Source organism: Lycium ferocissimum, chromosome 2 (genome assembly GCF_029784015.1).
Source record: "Lycium ferocissimum isolate CSIRO_LF1 chromosome 2, AGI_CSIRO_Lferr_CH_V1, whole genome shotgun sequence".
NCBI lineage: Eukaryota > Viridiplantae > Streptophyta > Magnoliopsida > Solanales > Solanaceae > Lycium > Lycium ferocissimum.
This window is the reverse complement of record NC_081343.1, coordinates 64,734,566-64,758,349: the sequence shown is the minus strand read 5'-3', so window position 1 is coordinate 64,758,349 and position 23,784 is coordinate 64,734,566. Positions and strand designations below refer to the sequence as shown.

Genomic DNA, 23,784 nt, shown 5'->3' with positions numbered 1-23,784 from the left:
CTATTCCTTCAATTCCTCTTTTGTTCTTGACGCTTGCACACTACTGCTAAAAAAGGCTTTTAAGAAGATATATTTTTTTTTAAGCGGCGATAGTTATTAACAAAAACATTCTGTGATTGATTAAATGCCATTAGATTGAAATATTTAAAGCTTTTGTTTATTATTGCTTAAAGTTTGGTATTGTAATAAATTGATTCTAGAATAATTAGCGGCAATTAAGTTATTGCCGCAAATTAATTCCCGCTAAAAGCATATTTTGTTGTAGTGAATTGTACGATGGAACAGTTCAGTTTCTTCTTCTTCATTAATCATATTTCTCTACTAATTTCCATACTGTTACTAAAGTTACTTCATCGTGCATTACATTACAATTTCTCACAACTCAAAACTTCTTGTCAGAGTCGGATGAACGGGTCTCATGATTCAGTCCACATGTTTGTCAAAACACTTTCTTTCTCTTTTCTTTTTTATTTTCTTATTTGGAGTTTTGGGTGGGAGGGGGGTCACAACTTTGTCATATGTACTATGGATATGAATAACGACAAAACCCTTTGCTGACTAAGAGTTACTTCTGAAAATGAACCCCCACCTGCCCATCAGTCAATGCAAATTAAACTAATACTCCACTACCTGCCATAGAAACTCCATTAAGAACATTCTCTGACTACTCAGAGAACAAAAATAAAACATGAACATGAAATGCAACAGTACTGGTCGTAGGTGCTTGTTGTGCACACTGGAAGAAAAAGATCCATCGGTACGAAAAACATTAATATCTCAATGCTTCAAAGATTTGCATCTCAGAGAAGAAATGGAACTTGTTCTCACCTTAAGGTGTCTCTGGAATAGTGCTGTGGCTCAGCCTGATGACCCCGAATTCCCGTCCCTCGGCGTCTTTCATTGCATGACTAGACTTCTCAACAGGTGCATCCGTGACCAAAATTGGCTTTCAAGAGGAAAAAACGTGTACGTTCCTTACTATGCAGCTCACATTATTGGCTCCTACACCATGAACAAAGCTCGATTTTCTGTCTTGGCCGTTAAATCAGGCGTAATTTCTCCATTAATAAAGTTATTAAGTGGTAAGTTAACTTGGGTTGAGCAAAGAGTGGCTGTTAGAGCACTTGGTCACATTGCGAGACATAGAAGAACATTTGAAGACATTAAAATCCATGAAGTGGAGATTATAAAGCTAGCAATGGAGATAGCTTCCAAATGCAGTTATACAATCTATAGTGAGTTTGTGTGCAAGAAAAGTGAAAACAGAGTCGAATATCATCGCTATTTGATGACAAAAGGAATCGGAGAATTGGAAATGGAGAACAAAAAAGCAGAGTCTTGGACTTGCCAAATGCAATGCTGGTCTCTTTACCTTCTCAACTGCTTTGTTAGAAAGAAAAGAAGCATCAATTTGATATGCAAAGAAGAATTTCTCAAGAATTTGTGTAATATATGGGGCGGATTACAAAACCAGAATTCTTTCTATGGTATCGGCCTTATCAGAAGTCTCTGTCAAAGCGAAGATGGTCGAAAAAACATAGCTCAATTAGAAGAAGTTGTAGAAAATATTTGCAACTTATCAAGGTCTTCAGATGAATGGCAATTCATGGCAATTGAAAGTTTACTCTTACTTCTAAAGGATCCTAAAACAAGAAACAGTGTAATAAACATTGCAGCTACTTTTCTTGCAGATTTAGTAGAGCTTAGAACTATCAAAGGAAGAACAAAAATGGGAGACATGATAACGCAAGTACTCTTACAAGATTATGCTAAAATCAAATATGGTCAATTGGATGTCGACGAAAAATTATCACAAAAAACAATTGAAGAGATTTGGGACTTGAAAGTGGAAAAAAGGAAAAGGGATAAAATCATGTCCGAACAAGAAGTGAAGGAAATAGAGCTTTTGGTTTCCATTTTAAAACGTGAAGGAAACGGGAAATTTTGGTCAGCTGAGATTGAAGTAGCTGTAAACAAGTACACAAAAGCTTTAGATTTGTGCCCGTTAAAATTAAGAAAAGAAAGGATTGTTCTTTATAGCAATAGAGCTCAATGTCATTTAGTTTTAGGAGAAGCAGAGTCAGCTATTAGTGATACAACTCGAGCCTTATGCTTATCAGGTGAAATGAGGCCTCATGTTAAGAGCCTATGGCGAAGATCACAGGCTTATGACATGAAAGGGTTGGCTAGACTAAGTTTAGTGGATTGTTTGACGTTCATCAATGAACGCAGCAAGTTGAATGGAAACAGAAGGAAAATCCCATACTATGCAATGCGAATGTTGAACAAGCAGATGACAGCCACGTGGACTTTCGCAGGGGCCGCGAAGTCCATGGCAGATGACATTAATGATGATGGAATGCATGAATCCAGGGTCCAGCATGACTTTGCCGGTGGAAAAATGAGAGGGAAGAAAGAGGCACTCTTAAAAAGTAAGTACTGGATTATTATTTTTAATGCTTATTTCATAGCACCAATTTTAGTGTTTCAAAGTTCATATGATAACACAAAAGTTTTGTCTCGGCTGAAAAAAGGATTTCTTTTTTGGACTTTTTTATCAGATCACTTAAAAAATAATTGCAACTAACAACCTATGATAAGAGGGACGAGTAACCTCAAACAGAAGGTAGATAACCTGTTACAACAGGCTAAATTACACTAGCAGCGTACAAATGCACAAGATTAGTGATCTCTAATAAACGTATTTTGGTGTCCTTAAGCAGGAATACAAACCCACCGGAACAACAAGGAGCAGCAGCTCTTGAAAAAGGGACGGCTTTGGAGAACGAGTCCGAGAAGTAAAGGCGTTATTGAACCATTGCTCAATCGTATCAAAGGAAGGAAAAATGTAAAAGTTCAAGAAAAATGTGATGGCTCGGTTAAGAGTTGAGGAACTTTCAGGTTCATAATAAGGGTCATTTTTCATGTGGAAAAAGATTTTCCTATCTTTTGTTCACAAAGAAAGCTAAAGCTAGAGCCATTTAAGAAGGAACACAGTCCAACCAGTTTGATTTTGGAGCAGTTACTGTTCAGATGTCTCACTAAAAATATTCTCCAGCTAGATCATCTAATATCCGCTGTAAAACACTGTTCATCTTTCCCGTCAATTCTTATAAACGACATAAGCTTGTGTTTTTTGGATAAGATTTTTTCCACTATTTCCCCGTTTCTCTAGGGAAACAAAAATCACTTGGAAGTTAAGAGCCTGTTTGGATAGGCTTGAAAAAAGCAACTTATAAGTTGAAAAACAGTTTATAAGCTACTTTTTTTAATCTACGCCAAACGGGTCAATTTAGTTTTTTTGGGCTTATTTTAAGCACAAAATAATTTATAAACTGACCAGCCAAACATTAAAAAAAAAGCTTAAAATAACTTATAAGCTAAGAAAAACGGGCTCTAAATCATATTTGGGCATCTTTGACTAAAGAGTGAAGGAAAGATGTGATTTTTTTACATCCTATCAATCCTTTTCAACAATGCACCTTTTGGTTTGATATGGTCCTCGTGGACAAGACAACTCAACAAATACACCATAAATGGATACCAAATAGACAAGATTTGTAGAGTAGATCTGCTGAGGTATCGTATCGCACCTAACCCGCCAAGGTAGATTTTGTGGGTTCCAAATGCTGAAAACTGGTGTGCGTTTGCGTATGTTTATTTTTTATTTCATTTACACCTGTTGGAGGATATAGTTTTCCTTTTAATATAATTTTTAGTCCACCAGTAGTTAATACTTCTCATTTTACAACAGTTTGATACGACTAATTTCTGCATTTTGCTTTGCCTCTTTCAAATGACTGCTTGTCTCCATTAAAATGAAACAAAAGGAAGATGAAGTGTAGGGAAGAAAATGGAGGAGGAAAGTTTGCACATTGGCAAGCAGGGTCAGAAGTTCAAAACTACCAATTTCCAATGATTATTTTTCATTACATGGGCTAAGAAGTGTGTCCGAGAATTTTTACCCCCATTTGTTAATTCATTCATCACCACCCTGCAAACTATAGAAGCAATGGACTCGTCTAACTGCATATAGAAACACAAAATACAGAGATAACAGACTTAAAAACCCAATTATTTATTTCTTTTAAATAATCATCCTGAAATCTATCATGCTAATCTATAATCTAAAAGAAAGGAAACAATGAGAAGGCAGATCATACATAACACAACTAGAATACAACATTTCACAAGTAATGATACACTTGGAAAATGGCAATAATGTAAAACATCTCGCCTCAATTCATCCGTTGCAGGATCAAGTCCGGGAATGCACCAGCGAAATTCCTCCAGAAAAATAATCTCAGATGAAACCTATTTGCAGGGAATATATGAGAAAGTTAAGACATTAAACAGAAGTAATCCACTCAAGTAGTTGCACCCTCACATTTCATAGAAACATTTCACTTTGTTCTTACCGATAAAAAGCATTGCAAAACTTAGAACTGCTGAAATTTCTAACGAGTTAAGAGAAGCTTTAGGGTTTATGAACAGGAACTATCAAAGCCAAATTGCATTCATATCCTTGTGAAAGGTGCTAGTACTGTATCCCATACTTTCACCACTTAAAATTTAAGTAATTTCCTATGGTTTTAATTCCAATGATGCAACATTTGACAGAGACCAACTGGTTTTAACATCCAGTTGAAAGAAAAATCCTCGTGTTTAGCACCACAGCCCCCAAATGAGGGTTCTAGTCTTTTTAGCCACCAACAATTCAAGCCTATGATGCTGGTTGCCTAAAAGACTAGAAGAACCTCATTTCAAGACTTGTGAATGCACCTCTTTTGAGTAGATTAAGAATTTGCCCTTTGTCAAGTGCATGGTCTTAGTATAATTGAATACTCCTATTAAAATTGGAGAGGTGAAATACAAGGGAAACCATTTCACATGCGGACGTGCTCCAAATTTTGCTTATCTACAAATGGCAAACCTCAAAATCCAGCAGAACAGAGTTGAGAAATTTGTGTCCTTGGTATGTAAAGCAACTTACTGATAAATGATGTTTCTCCCTTAGTCTGAATAGGTGCTCAGAGCAGCAACAACTGATCCAGTCGTCTCAAACGTTGACGTGACATCTGGGTAACTTTTCCAGGATGTGCTGACTTTGAGAGATGGGTATAACCATCTCTTTACAGAATCTACAAAGGAATTCGGGTCAAACTCCAGGATAGCTTCCCAATCCACCTGCAGACCTTTTGGAATACTTCCTGTGAACTCCATATTAGCAGCCAGGAATAATCCAAGCAAAACTATGAACCCGACAACAGCAGTTCCTCTGGAAAGCGGCATGAAATTATACCTGCAAAATTATCAGCCAAATTTAAGAGAACCATATACTTCCTTTGAGATCAACCAAATAGAAGTTGATATGTCTTACCAGTAATATGTCATCCTTAAGATTGCATCTCTCACATTTTCAAGCACATCAAAATCTGTTGACCCATAATTCTCACCACAGTAAGCATCGCAAAGAGCCTACATAACAATTTTGTATTCAACTTGGTTACTAGAATACTATCAGTTAAATACCAAACAGAAGCCGCATGTGTGTCTCAAGAACTAATAAACAGAACAAAAGGGAAAACAATTTGAGCTACACAAACAAAAGCAAGCAATAATAGCAAATGAATGGGCATAGATAAAGCCTCAGGTAGGAACCAAATAGTAAGTCTCAAACATGTTCAAGTATGAAATATATGCCAAATCATTTCAGAAAGACGATACTACCACAAACCCAGATCTTCCCAGGTATAATGGCTTAGTTTTAGAAATGTCTCAGGGAGGAAATCTGCTGAATTCAGTGCTTAGCAATTTAGAGAGAGATAAGAGAGAGAGGAGGCGGCAAAATCTCTTTATAAAAATGAGAGTCTAATGAACACATTCTCAATCTGACTAATATAGGCTTATTGTAAGACTTCACTGATCATCTCCGAGCAGGCACAAGATGAATCAACCCTGCAAAACTATACTATAAAGGATTTTTGTTTCTACTGTCTTACATTGATGTTATATTGCTTTTAAATGTCCAAAAACTATGTCCTGGCAGTAGAAAATGGCTTTCTAGATAATAAATGTGGGGCACACCTCCCAGGCGGATGTCATCTCAACATCAAAATCATCCCATCTAGCAGGTGTACAAGGTGTTCTAATTGCGAAGTCGTAACCAATCTCACCCCTGAAAGGAACAACAAAAGTTGACAGGAAGTAAGAAAAATCAGAACTGATATAAGCGATACTTCACTCAAGTCACCCTCTCCATACACAAAAGGTTGAGTTCCAATAAGGTTAGATGGTGTCCTACATTTTCATGAGAGTGATCCTTGTTCCTTCGAGGCGCTTCCTGATCAGGCAATAAGAAAGGAGGGAAAATTAGAAATAGAAGACCACAGTGAGAGAAAATATTCAAGAGTGACATGTTGTTTGTTGGTTTTTTAAAAGATGAGGCAGCAAAAATGTTTGAAACTGTTGATTGAAAAAGTCTCTCTATTATTTTATTAATCATAAAGGGGCTTTAAATAGTCAATTGAACAATAGAAAATCTGCATAAAATCTGCAGAACAATTTTAAAAGCCTAATAAAAACTCAACCACCTAACCTCTTTCTAAAATTTAAATACAATTAAAGTAGACTCATCCTAGAACTAATCTACTTATTATTCTAACAAGAAAATTACGGCAGTAACTGAAAGCAATATCCAACACTCCTCCTTTGCTTCAGTTGCTACAATTTAAAAAAGTTCCTCCTCCTTAATTTCTGCTTCTGCAAGTTGTGCTTGAGTATTGTTTTTAAACTTGCACACTTTCATAACATGGCCTGTTTGTTTGCAATTTCCACATATTGCATCAGGTCTCCACCAACAAAAATTTTCTAAGTGTGTTTTCTTTTTGCAGTATTTGCAAACAGGATAGTTAATTTTTTCTTTTCTGTTTTGAGAATAAAAAGCACCCTCAGTAACTCTGTCTTGTCTGAAGGCTCTTCTTTGCTCTTGTGCTTGAAGAGCACTTATTAGTCCTTCAACAGAGATGGTAGAGAGATCTTTAGACTCTTTCAGAGATGAAATTTTAGACTCAAATCTCTCTGGAGTTGTCACAAGAATTTTTTCTACTATTCTGTCATTTTTGAAATCCTCGCCAAGCAGCCTGATTCTATTAACAATCAAAGAATTTTTTTCAAAATACTTAATAATAGTCTCATCCTCTTGCATCCTAAGAGATTCAAAATCCCTTTTCAAATTCAAAATTTGCATTTCCCTAACTCGGTCACTTCCTTGGTACTCCTTTTTTAGTTTTTCCCACGCTTCTTTTCCTGTCTCACAAGCAATGATTTTAGAAAAAATTGAATCTGCCACTGAATTTTGAATTACAGTTTTGGCTTTGAATTTTTTGGTTCTCTTCTGAATGAGATTTAATTTGGGCAAGGGTAGGATTTTCAGGGAGTGGTTGTAAGGGTCTATCTTCCATTATGACTTCCCACAGATCATAGGCTTCAAGATATGATTTCATTTTCACTGACCAAATTTGATAATTTTCGCCAGTGAAAATTTTTGGGGCACTGAGAGAGAGACTGCTGCTTGCCATGTTTGAAAATTGGCTAAAAAATGGTTTTTGAAAATGGTATGAACTCACAGATCCCGTAAGATCAATGGAGACTCTTGATACCAATTGTTGGTTTTTTAAAAGATGGGTCAACAAAAAGGTTTGAGAGTGTTGATTGAAAAAGTCTCTCTATTATTTTATTAAGCATAAAGGGGCTTTAAATAGCCAATTGAACAACAGAAAATCTGCATAAAATCTGCAGAACAATTTTAAAAGCCTAATAAAACTCAACAACCTAATCTCTTTCTAAAATTTAAATTCAAATAAAGTATACTCATCCTAGAACTAGTCTACTTATTATTCTAACAAGAAAATTACTGCAGTAACTGAAAGCAATATTCAACACTGTTATACAGTATAAAGAGGACAACAAATAAAAAAGTACCCTTCAAGTGCCGTACTGTTACACCAGGTGGCCAACCAAAAGTCTTGACCAACAACTCTGTAAAGATCAGAGCTGGATTCTGCAGTCATTATCTGTAAAGTACAGTTGAGGTGTTAATTACCACCAGCAGAGAGAAGGCATGGCAACAAAAGTAGTAATCCTAGCAAGTGAACATTTAAAAGGTAGAAACGCAAAAAAGCTCCAAAAAGGAAAATAAAGCTTATCACAAGGAAAACGAAGTAGCCCCCCTACACAAGAACCAAGCTTTCCTGGAAGAGAAGACTAGGTCTTCATCCTGAAAAGTTGAATTTCACAAGTGTCTATGCAACACCTCTTTTTATTGGTATGATGGGGACTTGCCTCAGTGCAACACGGGGATACGATCCCCCAGAATAGGGAGTTAGGGACCAGAAAAGAAGAAACTAATAAGCAGACAGTTTCATGTTTCATAGGGCCACATGAAGTTGCTTGTGCTGTTTTTCAGCTTAAAATATCTAAATGGAAGATTCTACTAGTTTGATTTCAGAGAGCCATCAGATACATCCAAGGAAGAAATGTGACCCATATAAAATCAGCTAATTAAATTTCTTAACTTGCTGGTTTTATTGTCATGGGAGATGCTATAAATTCAGTATTTTGACAAGAACCAAAAAAACCAATTATCAACCACCAAAAACTATACAATGTGAAAAATAGGTACGACAGTGCAAAAGATTGAACTAAGGTCATAAGCAAACAGACTCACTTCTTGCAATTTCCGTTGTTCAGAAAGATCAATTATCTTGTCTTCCTTGTTGCACACTGATTTCTTCTCCTCGATAACAGCCTTGGCAACGGTCAAGGTTCTGAACATTGACAGAAAATAAGAACCTTGAGGAGGAGCTAATACAAATCAGAAAGGTTATGATTTTTGACCGTCAAAAGGAAATGTTATTGATGGCCAGCAGCAAGAAGATGTTGTAAAGTAATTACAAGGGTAGCATCAATTACAAATCTTGTAACGAGCTCAAAAGGTCAATCATGGTATCAGTATCATTTGCAGTAGCGATGTTACACCAAAAAAACAAAAACAGTAAAGAAGTACATTTGCACTTAATCAGAAAAGTAAAGCTATTACCTCTGAAAATTGGGATAGTAGCGAACAACTTTGGCTTGACCGAGAACAAGAGGGGTGTGAGACCCAAATCCAGTATTGAATTCCTCACTATGCAAAAAAGATGAGAATCTCATCAAAAAGTAAAGCCAAAAGCAGCATATTAGAATTTTAGTCACTTGGAAGGAAGTTGTCTCGAAGGGCCTACAATTTCTTGGGATCCATGCAGACTTAGAGAAAGAGGGCATAACGGAAGAAAAAGAATCTATATAGGAGATACACTTTCAATATCCATACCCATGCTACATACAGACTGAGAAAATATAAGCATAAAGTTTTTTTGATAAAGTAAAGGAGAGACTGAGCAAATATAACAATGATTTCATCCATATATTGATGCATAAGGCTAAACTCATGACCTTTTCCATATAAGATGCATAGCTGATAGTACCAAGAGAACACAACCAGTGTTTGAGGGTGAAGTACAACAACACCAACACGGAGAGCTGGGAAATAACTCCATAGCACTAAAGGATCGAGTGAAGCAAGTTAAGCGAGTTGAGGGAGGGCTTCGTTCATGCTTGAGGTGAAGGGGGGTGATTCTTATGTTCTTTATGTACTGTGAGAATATCATCGTGTACTCAATTAAATTCGAAAAGACTTTGGAAAATGCAGTAGATATTTGTTAAAATGCTGAGACCAAGTATAGATTTCAATGACCTTTACAATAGACCCTTGTGGTCTGGCCCTTCCCCGGACCCCGTGCATAGCCGGAGCTTAGTGCACCGGGCTGCCCTTTTTTTAATAACTAATTAAACTTCAGTACATTAACAGCTTGGTTAAGAGAACAATAGAAAACAAGGTGGAGTACCTTAGCTTGTTAATCCACACCACTGGATCACATGGTTCAGATATTTGTCTCCATTTGACAGCCAATGAATACAAGTGGTTCCATGACATCATAGAACGTCCAGTTGATCTATCATCAATCAAACTGTATGAAGTAGATGTTTCTGAGGAACTGCTAGTGCTACAACCAGCTCCACCCCTGTTTAAACTAATAGAATTCAGTTTTTCCCTTCTCCTGAGTCTCTTCCCAGACTTCGTTGTGCCTTTAGTTGAATTTCTCCATTCAGCTTGTAAGGCACGCCAAGCTTTTGAGACTTTTTGTGCTATCTCAATAGCAGCTAATCCTGCCATGCGATGCTGACAATTGCAAAAATATTCTCAGATTAGGATGAAAGAATAACATTGTGGGGAAGCATGTTTGTAGAAGCATATAAATTACATATCAAATTAAAAAGGAAAGTTAGACTTCACAAAAAATTACGAACTCACCATCTGCAGTAGAGATTGCAAAAATAAAAGAATATCAATCATAAGGTCTAATGGATACACTGAGTGCAATAGATCCTCTTCAACATATAAGTAAAGAGAAATTTCGATCATGAAAAAGCAACACAAGTTAGAGAGGCACAAATCTAATACTACAGTTTACTACCACTGCACAAACTAACTCAACTAAATAACTACAAAGAGCATCACAGTTAACAAAAGAAATTGCTCCACAACATACAGAATTAGAAGCGGAAGCCCAACTGCTTCTTGAAAGTGTCTCCCCCAAACGTGAGACAGAACCAATCATAGACATGGCCTGTAGCACAATATGAGCCTCTAATGTTTAACCACCCGGCGTCATGTATCAATTAAACTTACAGCCTAAAGTAATATATCAGGACAAAGCGAACAATGCAGAGTGCCACCTCAAACCGCTCCAATGGTTATTTTGTTCCTCTACCAAGCGACTGACTCAAGCAGTTTACAAGCCATTTTGATAATACTATCAAAGGGATGACGGGACAGAGATGGTCCAAATTTAGAAGGTTGAGAAGTAGCCTTTTCTTGGAGATTTTATTCCTTCAGGTTTGTAATGTAAATTCTGCTGAAATGGTGCTTTGAAAACCAAGCCCTTCTTGGAAAACCAATCAACTTCATATTTTAAAAGTTATTTACATATCAGTCCAAACCCCTCATTTACAAGGCTACCAACCCAAACAAAAGCTTCTGGTAACATTTGCTTGTTCTTTTCCTTCACTTCTCTCATCATCTATATCAAGATAACTCCAGCAGAGATGTGAAAGCAAGCATAAAAAGGTATCCAAAAAAGCAACGGGAAATCAATTAGGTTTGTCAAGGAAAATGCAGAGCGCTGGGATTAAAAAAAAAAAAAAGAAGACAGTTAACTTAAGATTAAACTCTTATTAGACTTACCTGGCGCCTATTATGCAAGAAACCAGGGCAATGATACTGGATATTCCTGCCGATAGAATCTGCAGCCTGTAGAAGGGCATTTTTTTGCTTGGTGAAACTAAATTCTTGCTTTCTTAGCTTTCCCTTTTTCAAAGATTCTTTTAAAGGAGGTTGCCTGTAGACCTTTTCACAAACATTTTTTGGGTGCAGCCTTTTGCACCAATACTCCTGAGAACAGAAGGAAAGAAAAGGGAAGAATTGGGAAAGAAGCATAAGAACACGAAGTCACTGGAAATAAATAACTTTTCAGATAAGGAATTCACTGCCAACAAAAGCACTTTTCAGATGACAATTCACTTCATAGAAGTATTTACCACTTCAGACCCCGGGATTTACAAAAACTGATTATCAGCCCCTAAGGTTAATGAAATGGATCCCACATATCTGTCAAGAAATCATCATTTCATATCAAAGGTTTTCCCATGACAGATCACTTTGTAAAGATATCACCCTGGACCCTCCAGGTGTATAAAAGTAATTAAAGCATCATTAGGTTTATGAACTGGAGGCTACACATCATGCAAGAAAACTGTCACCAATATTTGCATGTGCTCCCTTCATTGATTATCTTTCCTGACTAGAATCAGTAATTTTGCTCTACCCATTTGGATACCCATGACTTTTTGCATAACTTTTAGTATTTTCAAGAATCCGTACCAGCTACCCACATCCATGTCATACTCATTCAACATGGATCAGCGAAGGAACATTGGCAACTAACTATGCAGGAGCAATATGCGCCAAACAAAGCACATAGTTAAAGACTTAAAGTGCAAGCAATCCGTGGCGGCAACTCAGTGACAGCAACCATTACGTCTCTGGATAGTCCTTGAACCCATGGTCACTCTACTCATGCAGGATAGAGTTATTGAGCAAGAATCTGTTGTAGCAATCGTATGCGACAAACGGTTGAGAAGATATTAAATATCATTTTCCAACCCTTTAGCGGAGGTTAAGGAAATGATGTGGACTCTAAAGAAGGTTTCAAAGCCTAAAAAGGAGAACTCTAAATAATAGTGTATGAGCATGTTAAGTGATATGGTGAAATGTACAACTACTTTGAAAGAGTTGTACTTTCACGAGAGTTCAGAGTTAAATCCTTCGGGGAAGCTTAGAATCCAATTCAAATATAATCTGTAAGGCCTTATTTCTTTCAACTTCATTCGTTCTCCCAATTCTCTGCGCACCTTCAAAGTTCTATGTAATTCCCACCAGATAGTACTTTTTGCTATGCCTTCAAACTTCATTCATTCTCCCAGAAAAAGGAGGCACAGATGCTACCAGAATATTCCCTTTTGTTTTAATGAGTGATGCTATCAAAATAAATCCTCCGGCTCTTGAACTATAGATTTACAAAGCAATATATTCTCTTTTTACACATTACCTTGAAGAGGGGATCAATATCTCCATCAATATCAAACCAACAAAATTCGCTGTTGATCTTTGATGCTGTGTATAATGCAATTTCTTTCTGCAAAGGAAAAATATTGAAAAGTAAAACAAATGCTATTCAAACTAAAATTGATATGGACAAAAGGTAACAGCGATAGAGAGATCAATTGGTGTCTCATGATAACGGCTGAGCCTGAAAGCCATTTTGTTGCAGGCAGTCAGCAGGAGGTTGTTTGCAAGAGTGAGGAAGGAGGAGTACCACGCAACTAGGATGAAAAGAGTTGCCACGGGATTATTAAATGGTACGGAAGCAAAAGCTTATTTTACAATATGTGTAATTGTAAAGTGAAAAAACCACTAGCCAACTTAACTAGGTTCGCGAGCTAGCATCTGTCAGTTCGAGCTTTTGGGAGGGACATTTGTGCTAGGTTTGAATTTGCCAGATGCCTAAAACTCAATCATAATCAAGCTTAAACCAAGCCAAGCTTGGCTTTGCTCATCTGCATCCACATTTGCCGCTTCGACCCACAATGTCCACAGTGGCTTAACGGAACAAAATGACGGTCAGAAATGTAGCCACTGTTTGGACAATATGTGGGAAAATGCAGTATCGCTAAATTTCTGACTACTGACTAAAGTAAATGTAAAATTGCAACTACTAAAATGGCACTACACCAAAAGACAAATTTAAAATTTGAAATCTGAGTTGCGCAATTGATTTTATACTGCATTATTAGTACAACAGGAGGATCTAGATATATTCCAGAAGGTAACAGTTAGATGGTTATGAAGATGCCAGGACTAAGAAAGCAAAAAGAAACTAGTGCAACACAAAGGAAAACGATATTTAGTACAGGCATAACAATGAACCAGCTTGATGGACGGAAATCTGGCATACCAAATACTTATTTACCTGATAGAACGCCAGGCATTGAAGCACAAACTTTTCCATAGAATCTAATTCAAGATCTAAAGCAGCATCATAGTCCTTCACCTACAGCATAAATTCAGAATCAATAATCTGAAATTGGAGACAAGTACTTATGAACATTCAAAGTCACAACAGCCGAGTTTGAAAAATCTCATACTGCTTCTTTATATAATCCAATTGCATGGTAGCAAGAAGCTCGTAGGTACAAGCATTCAATGTTTGCGCTATCAATAGCCAATCCCGTTGATAAATCTTTTATAGCATTCCTGTAACAGTATATATAGGCAGTCAATTCCAGCTACATCTTTCATTGAAAGAGGATTATATATAGCGAACTTGAAAAAAAGAGAGAAACAAAAAGGAACTCATGACAGTGAAAATTTTCTGACGGAAAAACCCACGAATCAATTCCATAATGATTGTATACACTACTATCATTAATATATAAGATCATAAGGTATGTACCAATGCTCTCCCATTCCATGAAGTAGCAGCCCGCGCAGGTGATATGCTTTTGCATACCTTTCAAAGAAAAAGCATAATTAGAGGATGGATTGTCCAGCTATTTTCCGATTTAAAGATAGGTTTTGTACTTCACCATTCAAATACTCAAGAATAGATAACAAAAATAAGTAAATATTTTTTATCGGTGAAAAATATGTAAATATCAACATGAGATCCTCAGAAATTACCTCCCATCTATTTGCAAAAGCTGATGAAGGCATTCCAAGGCCTTCTCTGAATTTGCTAGGTCTTGATAAAACTGCCACCAAAAATAAAGATTCTTCAATTGTCAATACACCATTAGAATAATATATTCAAAGAAATCTCATTGTTTTGCCCACATTTTAAAATAAGTGAAGAAACTCAATCAATCAAGAACTAGTTCAAAGCAGCTCCAGAGTCTTTGAAATTTCTAAGTTAAGGCAATAGATACTCAGTAAATAAATAACATCAATAATATCTACCAGCTAATCAGGAGATCCTATTTGAAAATGCAACAAAAGCTATTACAATAAATGAGCATTCACCTCAGACGATGAACGCTGTCACACAATATCTGATAATAGAAAGCTAGGCACTTCTATCACTGGTTAGGCAGTTGAATGTCTGCTTGCCAAATAAATCTTGATTCTAGAATTTCTTAACATACATGGAGAAGTATATATTTACCTCAACCTTGAGTTTCATAGACCGGTGAAAAAAGAGACAAACATAAACAAGAAATTGGTAAAACAAAGGGAAAATTTTCGAAATCAAATGGCAAGTTCCTCATCAAGAGACTCTATATCATTTTTTATTTTTATTTTTTATTTAAATGAGGTAAGGTGTTTCATTTTAAAAAAGCATCAAGTAGATGCATAATTACAGGGGCATAATTACAAATAGACACAAGAGAGACTATATCATTAGCACTACCAATTGAAGTATCAGGATTCCACTTGGCAGGAAAAATAGGATTAAGAGTATTCAGTATATATTCAGAGATACCTGTGCTAGATGAGCCCAAGCCTCGAGGAAATTTCTTTCAATTTGGATTGCTTTCTTATGTGCCTCCTCAGCCTTTCTATATTCTCCAAGAGAGGATAAGGCCAAGCCCTGACAATTTTCCAATTTTTTTTTCCACCAGCATTATATCACTATTTATCCAACAAAAATTTCTAAAACTCATGTGGATAAACATTGTTAGCTCATTCTACAATAATTAGTTGACTCAAGGTCATAGACTCACCAAATATGTGTACGCAGATTTGTTATCCTTATCAAACTTTACACATGTAGAGAGGTCTTCAACAGCAGTTTTGAAATCTTTAAACTTAAAATTGACAATTCCTGCAGTAATTAAGGAGAGTTAGTGACTCCCATGTTAGATTGAACAGACATGATCTTTTTTGAAATCTCAGGTAATTATGAAACATTCGGCCAGAGGTCATTCAATGCTAAATAGTTACAAGATCAAACCACCTATAGGCCTCAATAACAAATCTGAGTCTCGTAAGAAAGATGAAAGTGAACCTTAAAACATTGGAAGTTTCAAATGACACACGCATAATCTATCAGCCATAAAAAGATCTACAGAAAGTACATATGCCTATTGCTATTATATTTACAGGAACATTATGTCTAACTACTTTAACAGCACATATCTAATTGTCCATAGTAAATGGAAGAGTTCAGTCTCGTCACCTCTTTCATGCAAGATATCGGCAGAGTCCGGCTCAAACTCCAACGCTTTGGTCAAATCTGTAATTGCCTGGTGAAAATCATTACGTTTAGGTACGCCAATATCAATCATAGTACTATTACTGTGAAATCAAACCTTTAGGGCGTGAAAAGAACTATCACCCTCAATGGGATCATTGGAGCAAAAAAACTAAAACTAAACCCATCAGAGTGTTAAAATTAAGTTCTAGACTACCAAGAAACTCCCAGGATCAAAAGCATGCAGCTGAAACTTTTTTATGATCCTGGCTGCATTTTGGATGTCGACTTTTATTGGAAGATGTCATAAGTTGTGATATAGCTCAAGCCTTGGTTAGACCATACAAATCTGTTTCATCTTCCATCATTAAATCTATAAGCTACGTAAGTGTGGCCTAGTGGTCAATGACACCATGAGGTCTCAGGTTCAATTCCCAGCAGAGACAAAAACACTAGGTGATTTCTCCCCATTTGTTCTAGCCTTGGTGGATAGAGTTACCTGGTACCTATTGCTAGTGGGAGGTGGCATGTATCCCGTGAATTAGTCGAGCTGCGTGCAAGCTGGCCCGGACACCACGGTTATCAAAAAAAGAAGTCCAAGTGCATCTTGATAATATCCCTAGTGGTCTAAATAGAGTCTGATTGCTATTTACGCTATTTATGAATATTTAGTTTCTGAATCTGATAGCACAAGTGCTAAAATTCAGCAATTCCACATCATTACATTGTGCATCACATCCATGGAAGAAATCAGTGAAAGTTGACAACAACAACAAACCCAGTGTAATCCCATAAGTGGGGAAATCATTCAAAGTTGGAAAACAGAAAAGAATACCCTGAAGACAAAGACCAAAAGACAGCTGAATAAATAGACAAAATACAAGTCTCATACCTCAGCAGATTCACCTAATGCAGCACGCGCTTGCCCTCTGCGTTTCCAGGCCTCACCAGCAGATGGATTTGATTGTATAGCCTGAAAGGCAGATAGTAAATATTTACAATAGGGTTGGAGTATTACCTCAATTGGTACTTAAATGGAAAATCAATGCAAACCTTTGTAAAATCAGAAATAGCTGCATCGAGTTCTCTTTGGAATGCCAACGCTGTTCCCCTGCCAATAAGTGCCTCGGGGTACATTGGATCTTCTTCTAGTATCTGTGTTTTAGGTAGAAGAGAAGAAGCTCCGTAAGTAAGTTCAGCTTGCCAAACACAAGTCTTCCGTTGAATCCATAAATCAAACATGAAAAAGGGCAAATAAAGCACAAGGCACACCTAGCAGACACAATTAGTAAACCACCGAAGAGCAGTAAGGCTAATGCTAACCTTGTCAAAGATGGACACAGCATTACCATATCTTCCTTCATTAACCTGAAATCACCAGAAATAGTGTTTTACACTTCTATGTTTGGTACACGATGACGCGTACAACAACTATTACTACGCCTCAATACCAAGCAAGTTAGGGTCGGCTAGATGAATCCTCTCCATTTAAATACGATGAAGAGAGCAATGAGAAAATATAGCAGCTATACAGGAAAATGGAGGATAAAATCAGTATCTACAAATATCTACTTAAGAAGAGGAAGTTAATTTTGCTAATCAAGACATGGGAATAGAAAGAAATAGTTTAACTCAAGTCCTGGTTAGTTACATCTATTGAATCTCTGAATGGGTGCAATCTCTTTTGAAACTTCTTTCAGGTAAGTCTTGTGTTCACTTTGCTAGTTTCCATCTAACATACTAATTATGCACAATTTCCACTACAAAATGGTGTTGCTGCTCAAGTTACAAAGGTAAAACTTCCTTTTTTAAGGAAAAAAAAACTATTGTTGCAAGATTAACCATGGTGTTGTGGATTAACCATAATATTTCAAATTGTATTTATTATCTCAGAGATTATTGATCTTGTTGAGAATATCTGTAATTAAGGACTTGGATTAGGAAATATTATGTATAGGAGATCAGGGAATATTACGTATACCAACAAATATTAATCAGGGAGATTCAATTTTCCTATATTAAAACATGTGTATATACTATTTAAACTTCATTCGCTTGAGGCAATAGCAAACTGAACATTTTTCACGATTCTCATCTTCTCTCTTTCTCATGATACAAGTCCTGATATAGAGTCCATTAACAAATTTTAAATTACTCTCATTAAAAAAAAAGTATTTCGCAATTGCATGACACAACATCTAATTGGTTGCTAATGTGGTTAACCAGTCTCTACAGGCTCCTTGTAATCTTCATTCTAGCATAAATCAAGGGATTTTTGGAAAACTACTTTTGCATTACGACAGCATACACACACAAGTTTTGGATATTCTAATGTAAACTGAGCAAGCAGTTCCTCAGGTAGAAGATCCAATTTAGAAAAACTACATTTTAAATCGTGATAATCTAATATCTTGGAAAAGTAAGCAACGAGACATGATGGTCAAATCAATTGCAAAGCAGAATATCAAGCCGTGATCTCAGCCATATCTGAGCATCTATGGTTAAAGAAACTTTTTCTAGAATTGAAATTTGAAGGAAATAATATATTAAGTTGCCTTGTGACAATCAAGCCACGCTATACATTGTTGCAAACCTTGTTTTTGACGAAACCATATGCACACAGAGATAGACTGTCAAATTACCATCATTCTTTTGAATAACAATGGTGTCAGAGCCACCCTACAGGCATCTCAACTATTCCAGTGGGTATCTACATGATTGGTGCAAATACTGAATAACTCTCCACCACAGATTAGGGGCATATGAAGAAAAAACATGACCCCATTAGCTTGAAGAAATAATGAAGCTAAACATTCCCACAATTCTGCTCTTCTTTTCTCTTTTTTATACCAATGTAGTACAGAGTTGTGAGACTAGAAAGAGAAACAATGACTGTTTTTTCTTTTTTTGAAATTGGTAACATTTGTATTGAAAGCACTAGGGCAGTGCAAAAACCATATTTACAGAGGAGAGATCCCCACAACCAACAAAAATACAACGACTGGTAATCACAAGCTTTTATTGACATCTTAAGTTTAAACAAAGCAAAACTTGCAATCAAGCGGACTGCAAATTTGATACTTAACTCCATAAATTTAACAAATATAAAAGAATTAGAAATTAAAATCTGGCAACTGAACAATACGAGTTCTGAAAATAGGTCCCAGGCTTGAACCTATGCAGTATCTTCCAGTTTAGTTCACAAAAATAAAAGTGGAGTGCAATCAGCAAATTACAACTGAAATAGGCAAAGTGAACATGACAGACATGAGGACTGCAGTAGAAAACCTTGTTTGCTAAGCATGAGCATGGTACCCCAGTACCTAGCAGATATCTCAAGAAAAATTTCATTTCTCTTGTCCGACCTACTTAATTTGATAGAAAATAAGCTCACAATTTGAGACTTGTAGCTGATCCTTCACATATATTAGAAGTTAAAAATGTCTTGTTATTTGAATTTCAATAAAGAAGAATAGCATATTAATGAACAACTGCACTAACAGAAATTATCAATTGATGGACTAATGCTTCCTGTCTTCATTGCAATATCACAAGATAGGCAGTGTACCTGTGCTATTCCCCTTGATAATCGGAAATCAACATTAATTGACTTGGTCTTGTTAACCCTGGTAACACAGAATTTTTTGTTTCTCTTGCCTTCATCACTCATTTCAAGGCGAACATCACATTTATTATTCAACTGACTGAGAATTTCCTGTAACTCATTTGGTTCTGACTGTTCACTTGATTCACTAGTTACTGCAGATGATTTCCTGCTGTCTTCAGATATATCACTTAACTCACTGCAAACCAGAGATGGATAACCCAATTTTTTGCCATTGTCTTTGGTTCCATTTGCCTGTCTCTCATGCAATCCATTTGCTTTACGCTCGATCTTCTTCTGCTTTTTGGCATTCTTACTTGAGGAATTCTGTGTAACAGAGCTATTATTTGATTTCTCACAGCTGTCCAACATCCCACTGCTACATGCTTTGAGCTTCATAGCTGAGGCCTTACTATTATCACAAGTTTCAACAGATTTGGTAGAAAGCAGAGGCCCAGTATTGGATTCAGGGTCAGATGACTCCACCAACTGATTGTCTCTGGCAGCTACGGTGTTCTGCTTTGCAATTTTGAGCAGCTCTTCAAGCTCTAACAACTGCTTTAAGTCTGCAGACTGATGAACCGCATGTTCATACCCTTGCTCCCAAATTAGAAGAGATTCCTCTTCCTTACCAAGAGCAGATAATGCACGTCCTAAACAACAAGTATCAAGTAACTTCATCACATAATGCTTCAAACTCAAAATCAGTTAAGCATAAACTGCCAGTTCGTCAAGGCTTTAAGAACATTGAAATTTCTGCTGCATATTCTAGAACCACATATAGGGAAACTCCACAGAAGTCACACGGGAATAATTGACAATACAGATTTTTATATCATTATTTCAAGGGCTATGTTGCACACAAGAGACAAAAAATGTACTTGATCTTCTTATTTGACCCAACGGTAAGAGTTGTTGTCATGATCCCAGGAGGTCACATGTTCATGTTGTGGAAATAGCCTTTTATAGAAACGTACGTAAGGCACTAAAGCTGCGTACAATAGACACAATATGGTCTGACCCTTCCCTGGACCCCACGCATAGAATTCAATCATTTTTCTCTGAATGTATAAATCTTGAGGCAGTAAGATCAGTTAGAGTAATAGGAAAATGACACTTTCACTCCAATTATTCTCGATGACCTGTTGGAAGTTATTTCATTTATCAGTTTAACATATGATGCTATTGAGTAAATAAGGTTTTTCCACAGATGCATAAAACGCTGTTAACTCATACAGACCAACTCCAATCACACATCTAGAAATCTACTTTAGTTTGTCCTTCTAAGTGGTCCACTCACTGAGAAAATTGGGGAATCAAATACCAACATGGTGAAAATGCCACAATTCAAACTAGAAAACCATACAAGCTATTATCAAGTGTTTTGGACAGCCTATTCATTCATTGAACTTCTTCAGTAGCCAATCTAAGCAGGTCAATCCTCCAGTACACAGATAGCAACCTTGACCATTCAGCAAGTAATATGAGCGCACCAAATTCATCATTTTTTTGTATCATCTCAGAACACTGTTCCATTAATGTAAGTGACCTCTAACACTAAAAAACCCCACTTCTAGTATTTGTTGGTGTCTTCATCGCTAAATTTATTGGTCATATATAATTTGGGCTCTTCATTTCCTATAACTAAGAACATACGTCTCAAAACTATGGTCAGTCCAGGGAAACGAAGGAAAGTGAAACACATCAATTTAATCTCCACCCCGAACTATCTGTCATCGTCTTTAGCTTGTATGCTCATGGCATCGAGGGGCTAAAAAACTGTGGCCGCGCCTATTCCTGAGGTTAATCGAGATCGTGGTTCATTTGCTTATAAATTTGGACAATTGTTCGACTGCAAGTTCACCTACGGAGACCATGTTATGACACCGGAAACCTTGTTATTCTCTCATAATTGACAAGGTTTATTGAACCTCTCACGACAACAAAGGAAGCAAATCTGATAGCATAAAAAAAAAAAAATTAGGATGACAATTAAGTAAATTTCCTTTCACTAAATCTTGAATGATTATGGAAATATCTACTCTTACGTAATGCTACCAGGGTGAGAGAATAATGATATTATGAACTCCTTTATTTTCCAACCCTTCCCTTTTCACCCCAACAAAACATAGTGCATAAAAGGGCAGCCCGGTGCATTAAGCTTCCGCTAAGAGCGGGGTCCGGGAAAGGACCGGACCACAAGGGTCTATTGTACGCAACCTTACCTTGCATTTCTGCAAGAGGCTGTTTCCACGGGTCGAACCCGTGGCCTCCTGGTCACATGCAAAGTGACATAGTGTATATTAAAGTTAAATCATTTCCAAAATACAATGTAAGACCACTATAGGGTACAGAATGCAAGTTCAATTTGATCGTTATCAAACTAAATCAAGCTTAAAATGGCTTCTCGGATACATACTTCATTTAAAGCTAACCATTATTTTGGCGCATACGTCACAAGGGTCGTAAAAACTGAAAGGAATTGGCGCATAGTAACCAATGATACACGCTTAGAGAAAACCATAAAATAATTTACTGGAAGAAGAAACCTCTAGGAAATTGTAAATTCAGAGTAACACAGTTGAGTTAAGGGATGAGATCAACTGGAAACGTCGCCGTTTCGGCTACCATTGCTTTTTCTTATACACAGTAAAAGCAGTTATTGGAAATGAAAGAACGAACCTTTAAGTATATAAGCTTGAAGAAGCTTAGGATCGAGCTCAAGTGCCTTATCACAGTCCTTAATAACATGCTTGTGAAGCTCCAATTGACTGTAGCAATACGCTCGGTTACTGAAACAAAACAAAAAACAAAAAAAAATTGACCACATTTTTAATTCAAAAAATAATCAATCAAATTACAAAAAATAAAAGATATAGAGCAGTGAGAGACGTAACGTACCAGATGTCTTGAATGATGCAAGTTTGGGAAAGAAGTGAATCGAGAATTCGAATTGCTTTAGACCACTCCTTTGAGCTACAAAGCTTTGCTAATTCAATCCTCTCAGTTACTTTTGATGCCATCACTGGCTCTAATGGATCGGAAACACCTTAATTGATGCGATTGATTTTATTTTTTCTAGTTCTGATCTTGCGGCTGTAAAACTGTTTTTTTATTTTATTATTTTTGTTCTGGTTTACGGATGTGGTGTGGTATAGAAGGGGTAAAAAGGAGAGGAAAAAAAAAAAGAATCTGAAAGAGGAAACGGAGAGGAAAGAGAGAGAGAGAAGGGTTATTAAGGGACTTTGGGAAAGTGGTTCGTAAAGAGATTAATTACATGATTTATGGATTACACGTGTTTAATTGCCCAAGTGGCTATTGGCTCAATGTTCTTGTCATTTCTCATCCCCAATTCTCCCCAAAAAATTGACCAGGAACTCGGGATCCTTGAGAATCACCTGTCTATTTATTTAGGCACTAATTACATCAGTATTCGATTCGATAAAGTCAGAACATAAATTTTTTTTAATTTAAAATAACACTCTATGTCTATTTGGAGAAAATATTTACTCAAAATGGCTCACATTTCTAATATTACCTGAGACGACCTTTTTGTACATTATTATACACTTAACACTTTTATACGAGGTTGACTGTATATTGTTGTATATCGTTTGTATAAACACTGTTGCAAAAAAAAAAAAAAAAATTTGGCAGATGTAAATTAAAAATATGGCTACTTGAAAGTAATATTTTATGCTGGATTGTATATTGTTGAAATTATCCCTAATAAGTACTCCCTTCGTCTCATTTTTATGTGACGATACAAAGTACGAGATCAATTTTTTAAATTTTCTAAGTGAATTTAAATATAGAATTTTTAGGTTCTTTAATATAAAATTTATATATCTAACAATTACATAAAAAATTATAAATTGTAATAATTCATAATTTAAAATATTCAAAGCTATATAAAAAAAAAAATTGACCCTCCAAATAGTAAATGCATAAAATTAAGTGTAAGACAGGAATTACAAAATGTCATTGACATATAATTATGCTTTTGTAGTGATAAGAATGAATTTAATATAAATTATGTAAATCTAGAAAAAATTAAATATAGATTAATAAGGCAATGAAGGCATTCCTACATATTACTGAGAATTAAACCCTTCCATTGATTCATGTCAATCCGATGTTGTGTTGCATTTGCAAAGAAGGAGAGAAAATACTATATATTCTTTTTTCACGTTTAATAAAGTGACTAACTGAGCACAGAGAGAAAAGAATTTCGTTCTTTTGGATTTGTTTATTTTGTGCAATCAAACC

At 36.2% G+C, this 23,784-nt stretch overlaps 2 protein-coding genes across 3 annotated transcripts; one reads left to right on the top strand and one right to left on the bottom strand.

The window, feature by feature from the left end:
- The first annotated feature begins 437 nt into the window (after nt 1–437).
- Nucleotides 438–3,144, top strand: LOC132046800 (uncharacterized). 2 transcript variants are annotated; one of them, XM_059437555.1, is made up of 3 exons: nt 438–2,432; nt 2,724–2,901; nt 2,976–3,144. In XM_059437555.1, exons 1-2 carry the CDS (start codon nt 689–691, stop codon nt 2,888–2,890), a joined length of 1,911 nt encoding a protein of 636 aa, XP_059293538.1. In that variant the 5' UTR covers nt 438–688; the 3' UTR covers nt 2,891–2,901; nt 2,976–3,144. The 2 variants fall into 2 exon arrangements, with proteins under 2 accessions (XP_059293538.1, XP_059293537.1); XM_059437554.1 differs by having other exon boundaries at nt 439–2,432; nt 2,724–3,144.
- Nucleotides 3,145–4,054: 910 nt separating this feature from the next.
- On the bottom strand, nt 4,055–22,680 carry LOC132046799 (suppressor of RPS4-RLD 1). Its single transcript, XM_059437552.1, has 24 exons — nt 22,417–22,680; nt 22,198–22,307; nt 19,480–20,168; nt 17,235–17,279; nt 16,965–17,066; nt 16,804–16,884; nt 15,897–15,963; nt 15,442–15,542; nt 15,201–15,308; nt 14,402–14,472; nt 14,175–14,231; nt 13,867–13,975; nt 13,692–13,772; nt 12,771–12,857; nt 11,348–11,554; nt 9,948–10,282; nt 9,101–9,187; nt 8,729–8,828; nt 7,984–8,075; nt 6,305–6,343; nt 6,088–6,178; nt 5,381–5,478; nt 4,994–5,302; nt 4,055–4,314 (listed from the first exon to the last, which is right to left on the bottom strand). The coding sequence occupies exons 1-23, from the start codon at nt 22,536–22,538 to the stop codon at nt 5,014–5,016; spliced, it is 3,168 nt and encodes a 1,055-aa protein (XP_059293535.1). The 5' UTR covers nt 22,539–22,680; the 3' UTR covers nt 4,055–4,314; nt 4,994–5,013.
- Nucleotides 22,681–23,784: the final 1,104 nt, after the last annotated feature.

What these genes read in the sequence shown, in the direction of transcription:
- LOC132046800 (XM_059437555.1), top strand. Translation starts at nt 689, where the DNA reads ATGAACATGAAATGCAACAGTACTGGTCGTAGGTGCTTGTTGTGCACA. An exon ending in GAAAGAGGCACTCTTAAAAA is followed by an intron (nt 2,433 to 2,723) that starts GTAAGTACTGGA and finishes GTCCTTAAGCAG; the next exon opens with GAATACAAACCCACCGGAAC.
- LOC132046799 (XM_059437552.1), bottom strand. Translation starts at nt 22,538, where the DNA reads ATGGCATCAAAAGTAACTGAGAGGATTGAATTAGCAAAGCTTTGTAGC. An exon ending in CTATTTCTGATTTTACAAAG is followed by an intron (nt 16,885 to 16,964) that starts GTTTGCATTGAT and finishes TCTGCCTTTCAG; the next exon opens with GCTATACAATCAAATCCATC. An exon ending in AATGCCTGGCGTTCTATCAG is followed by an intron (nt 12,858 to 13,691) that starts GTAAATAAGTAT and finishes TTTCCTTTGCAG; the next exon opens with AAAGAAATTGCATTATACAC.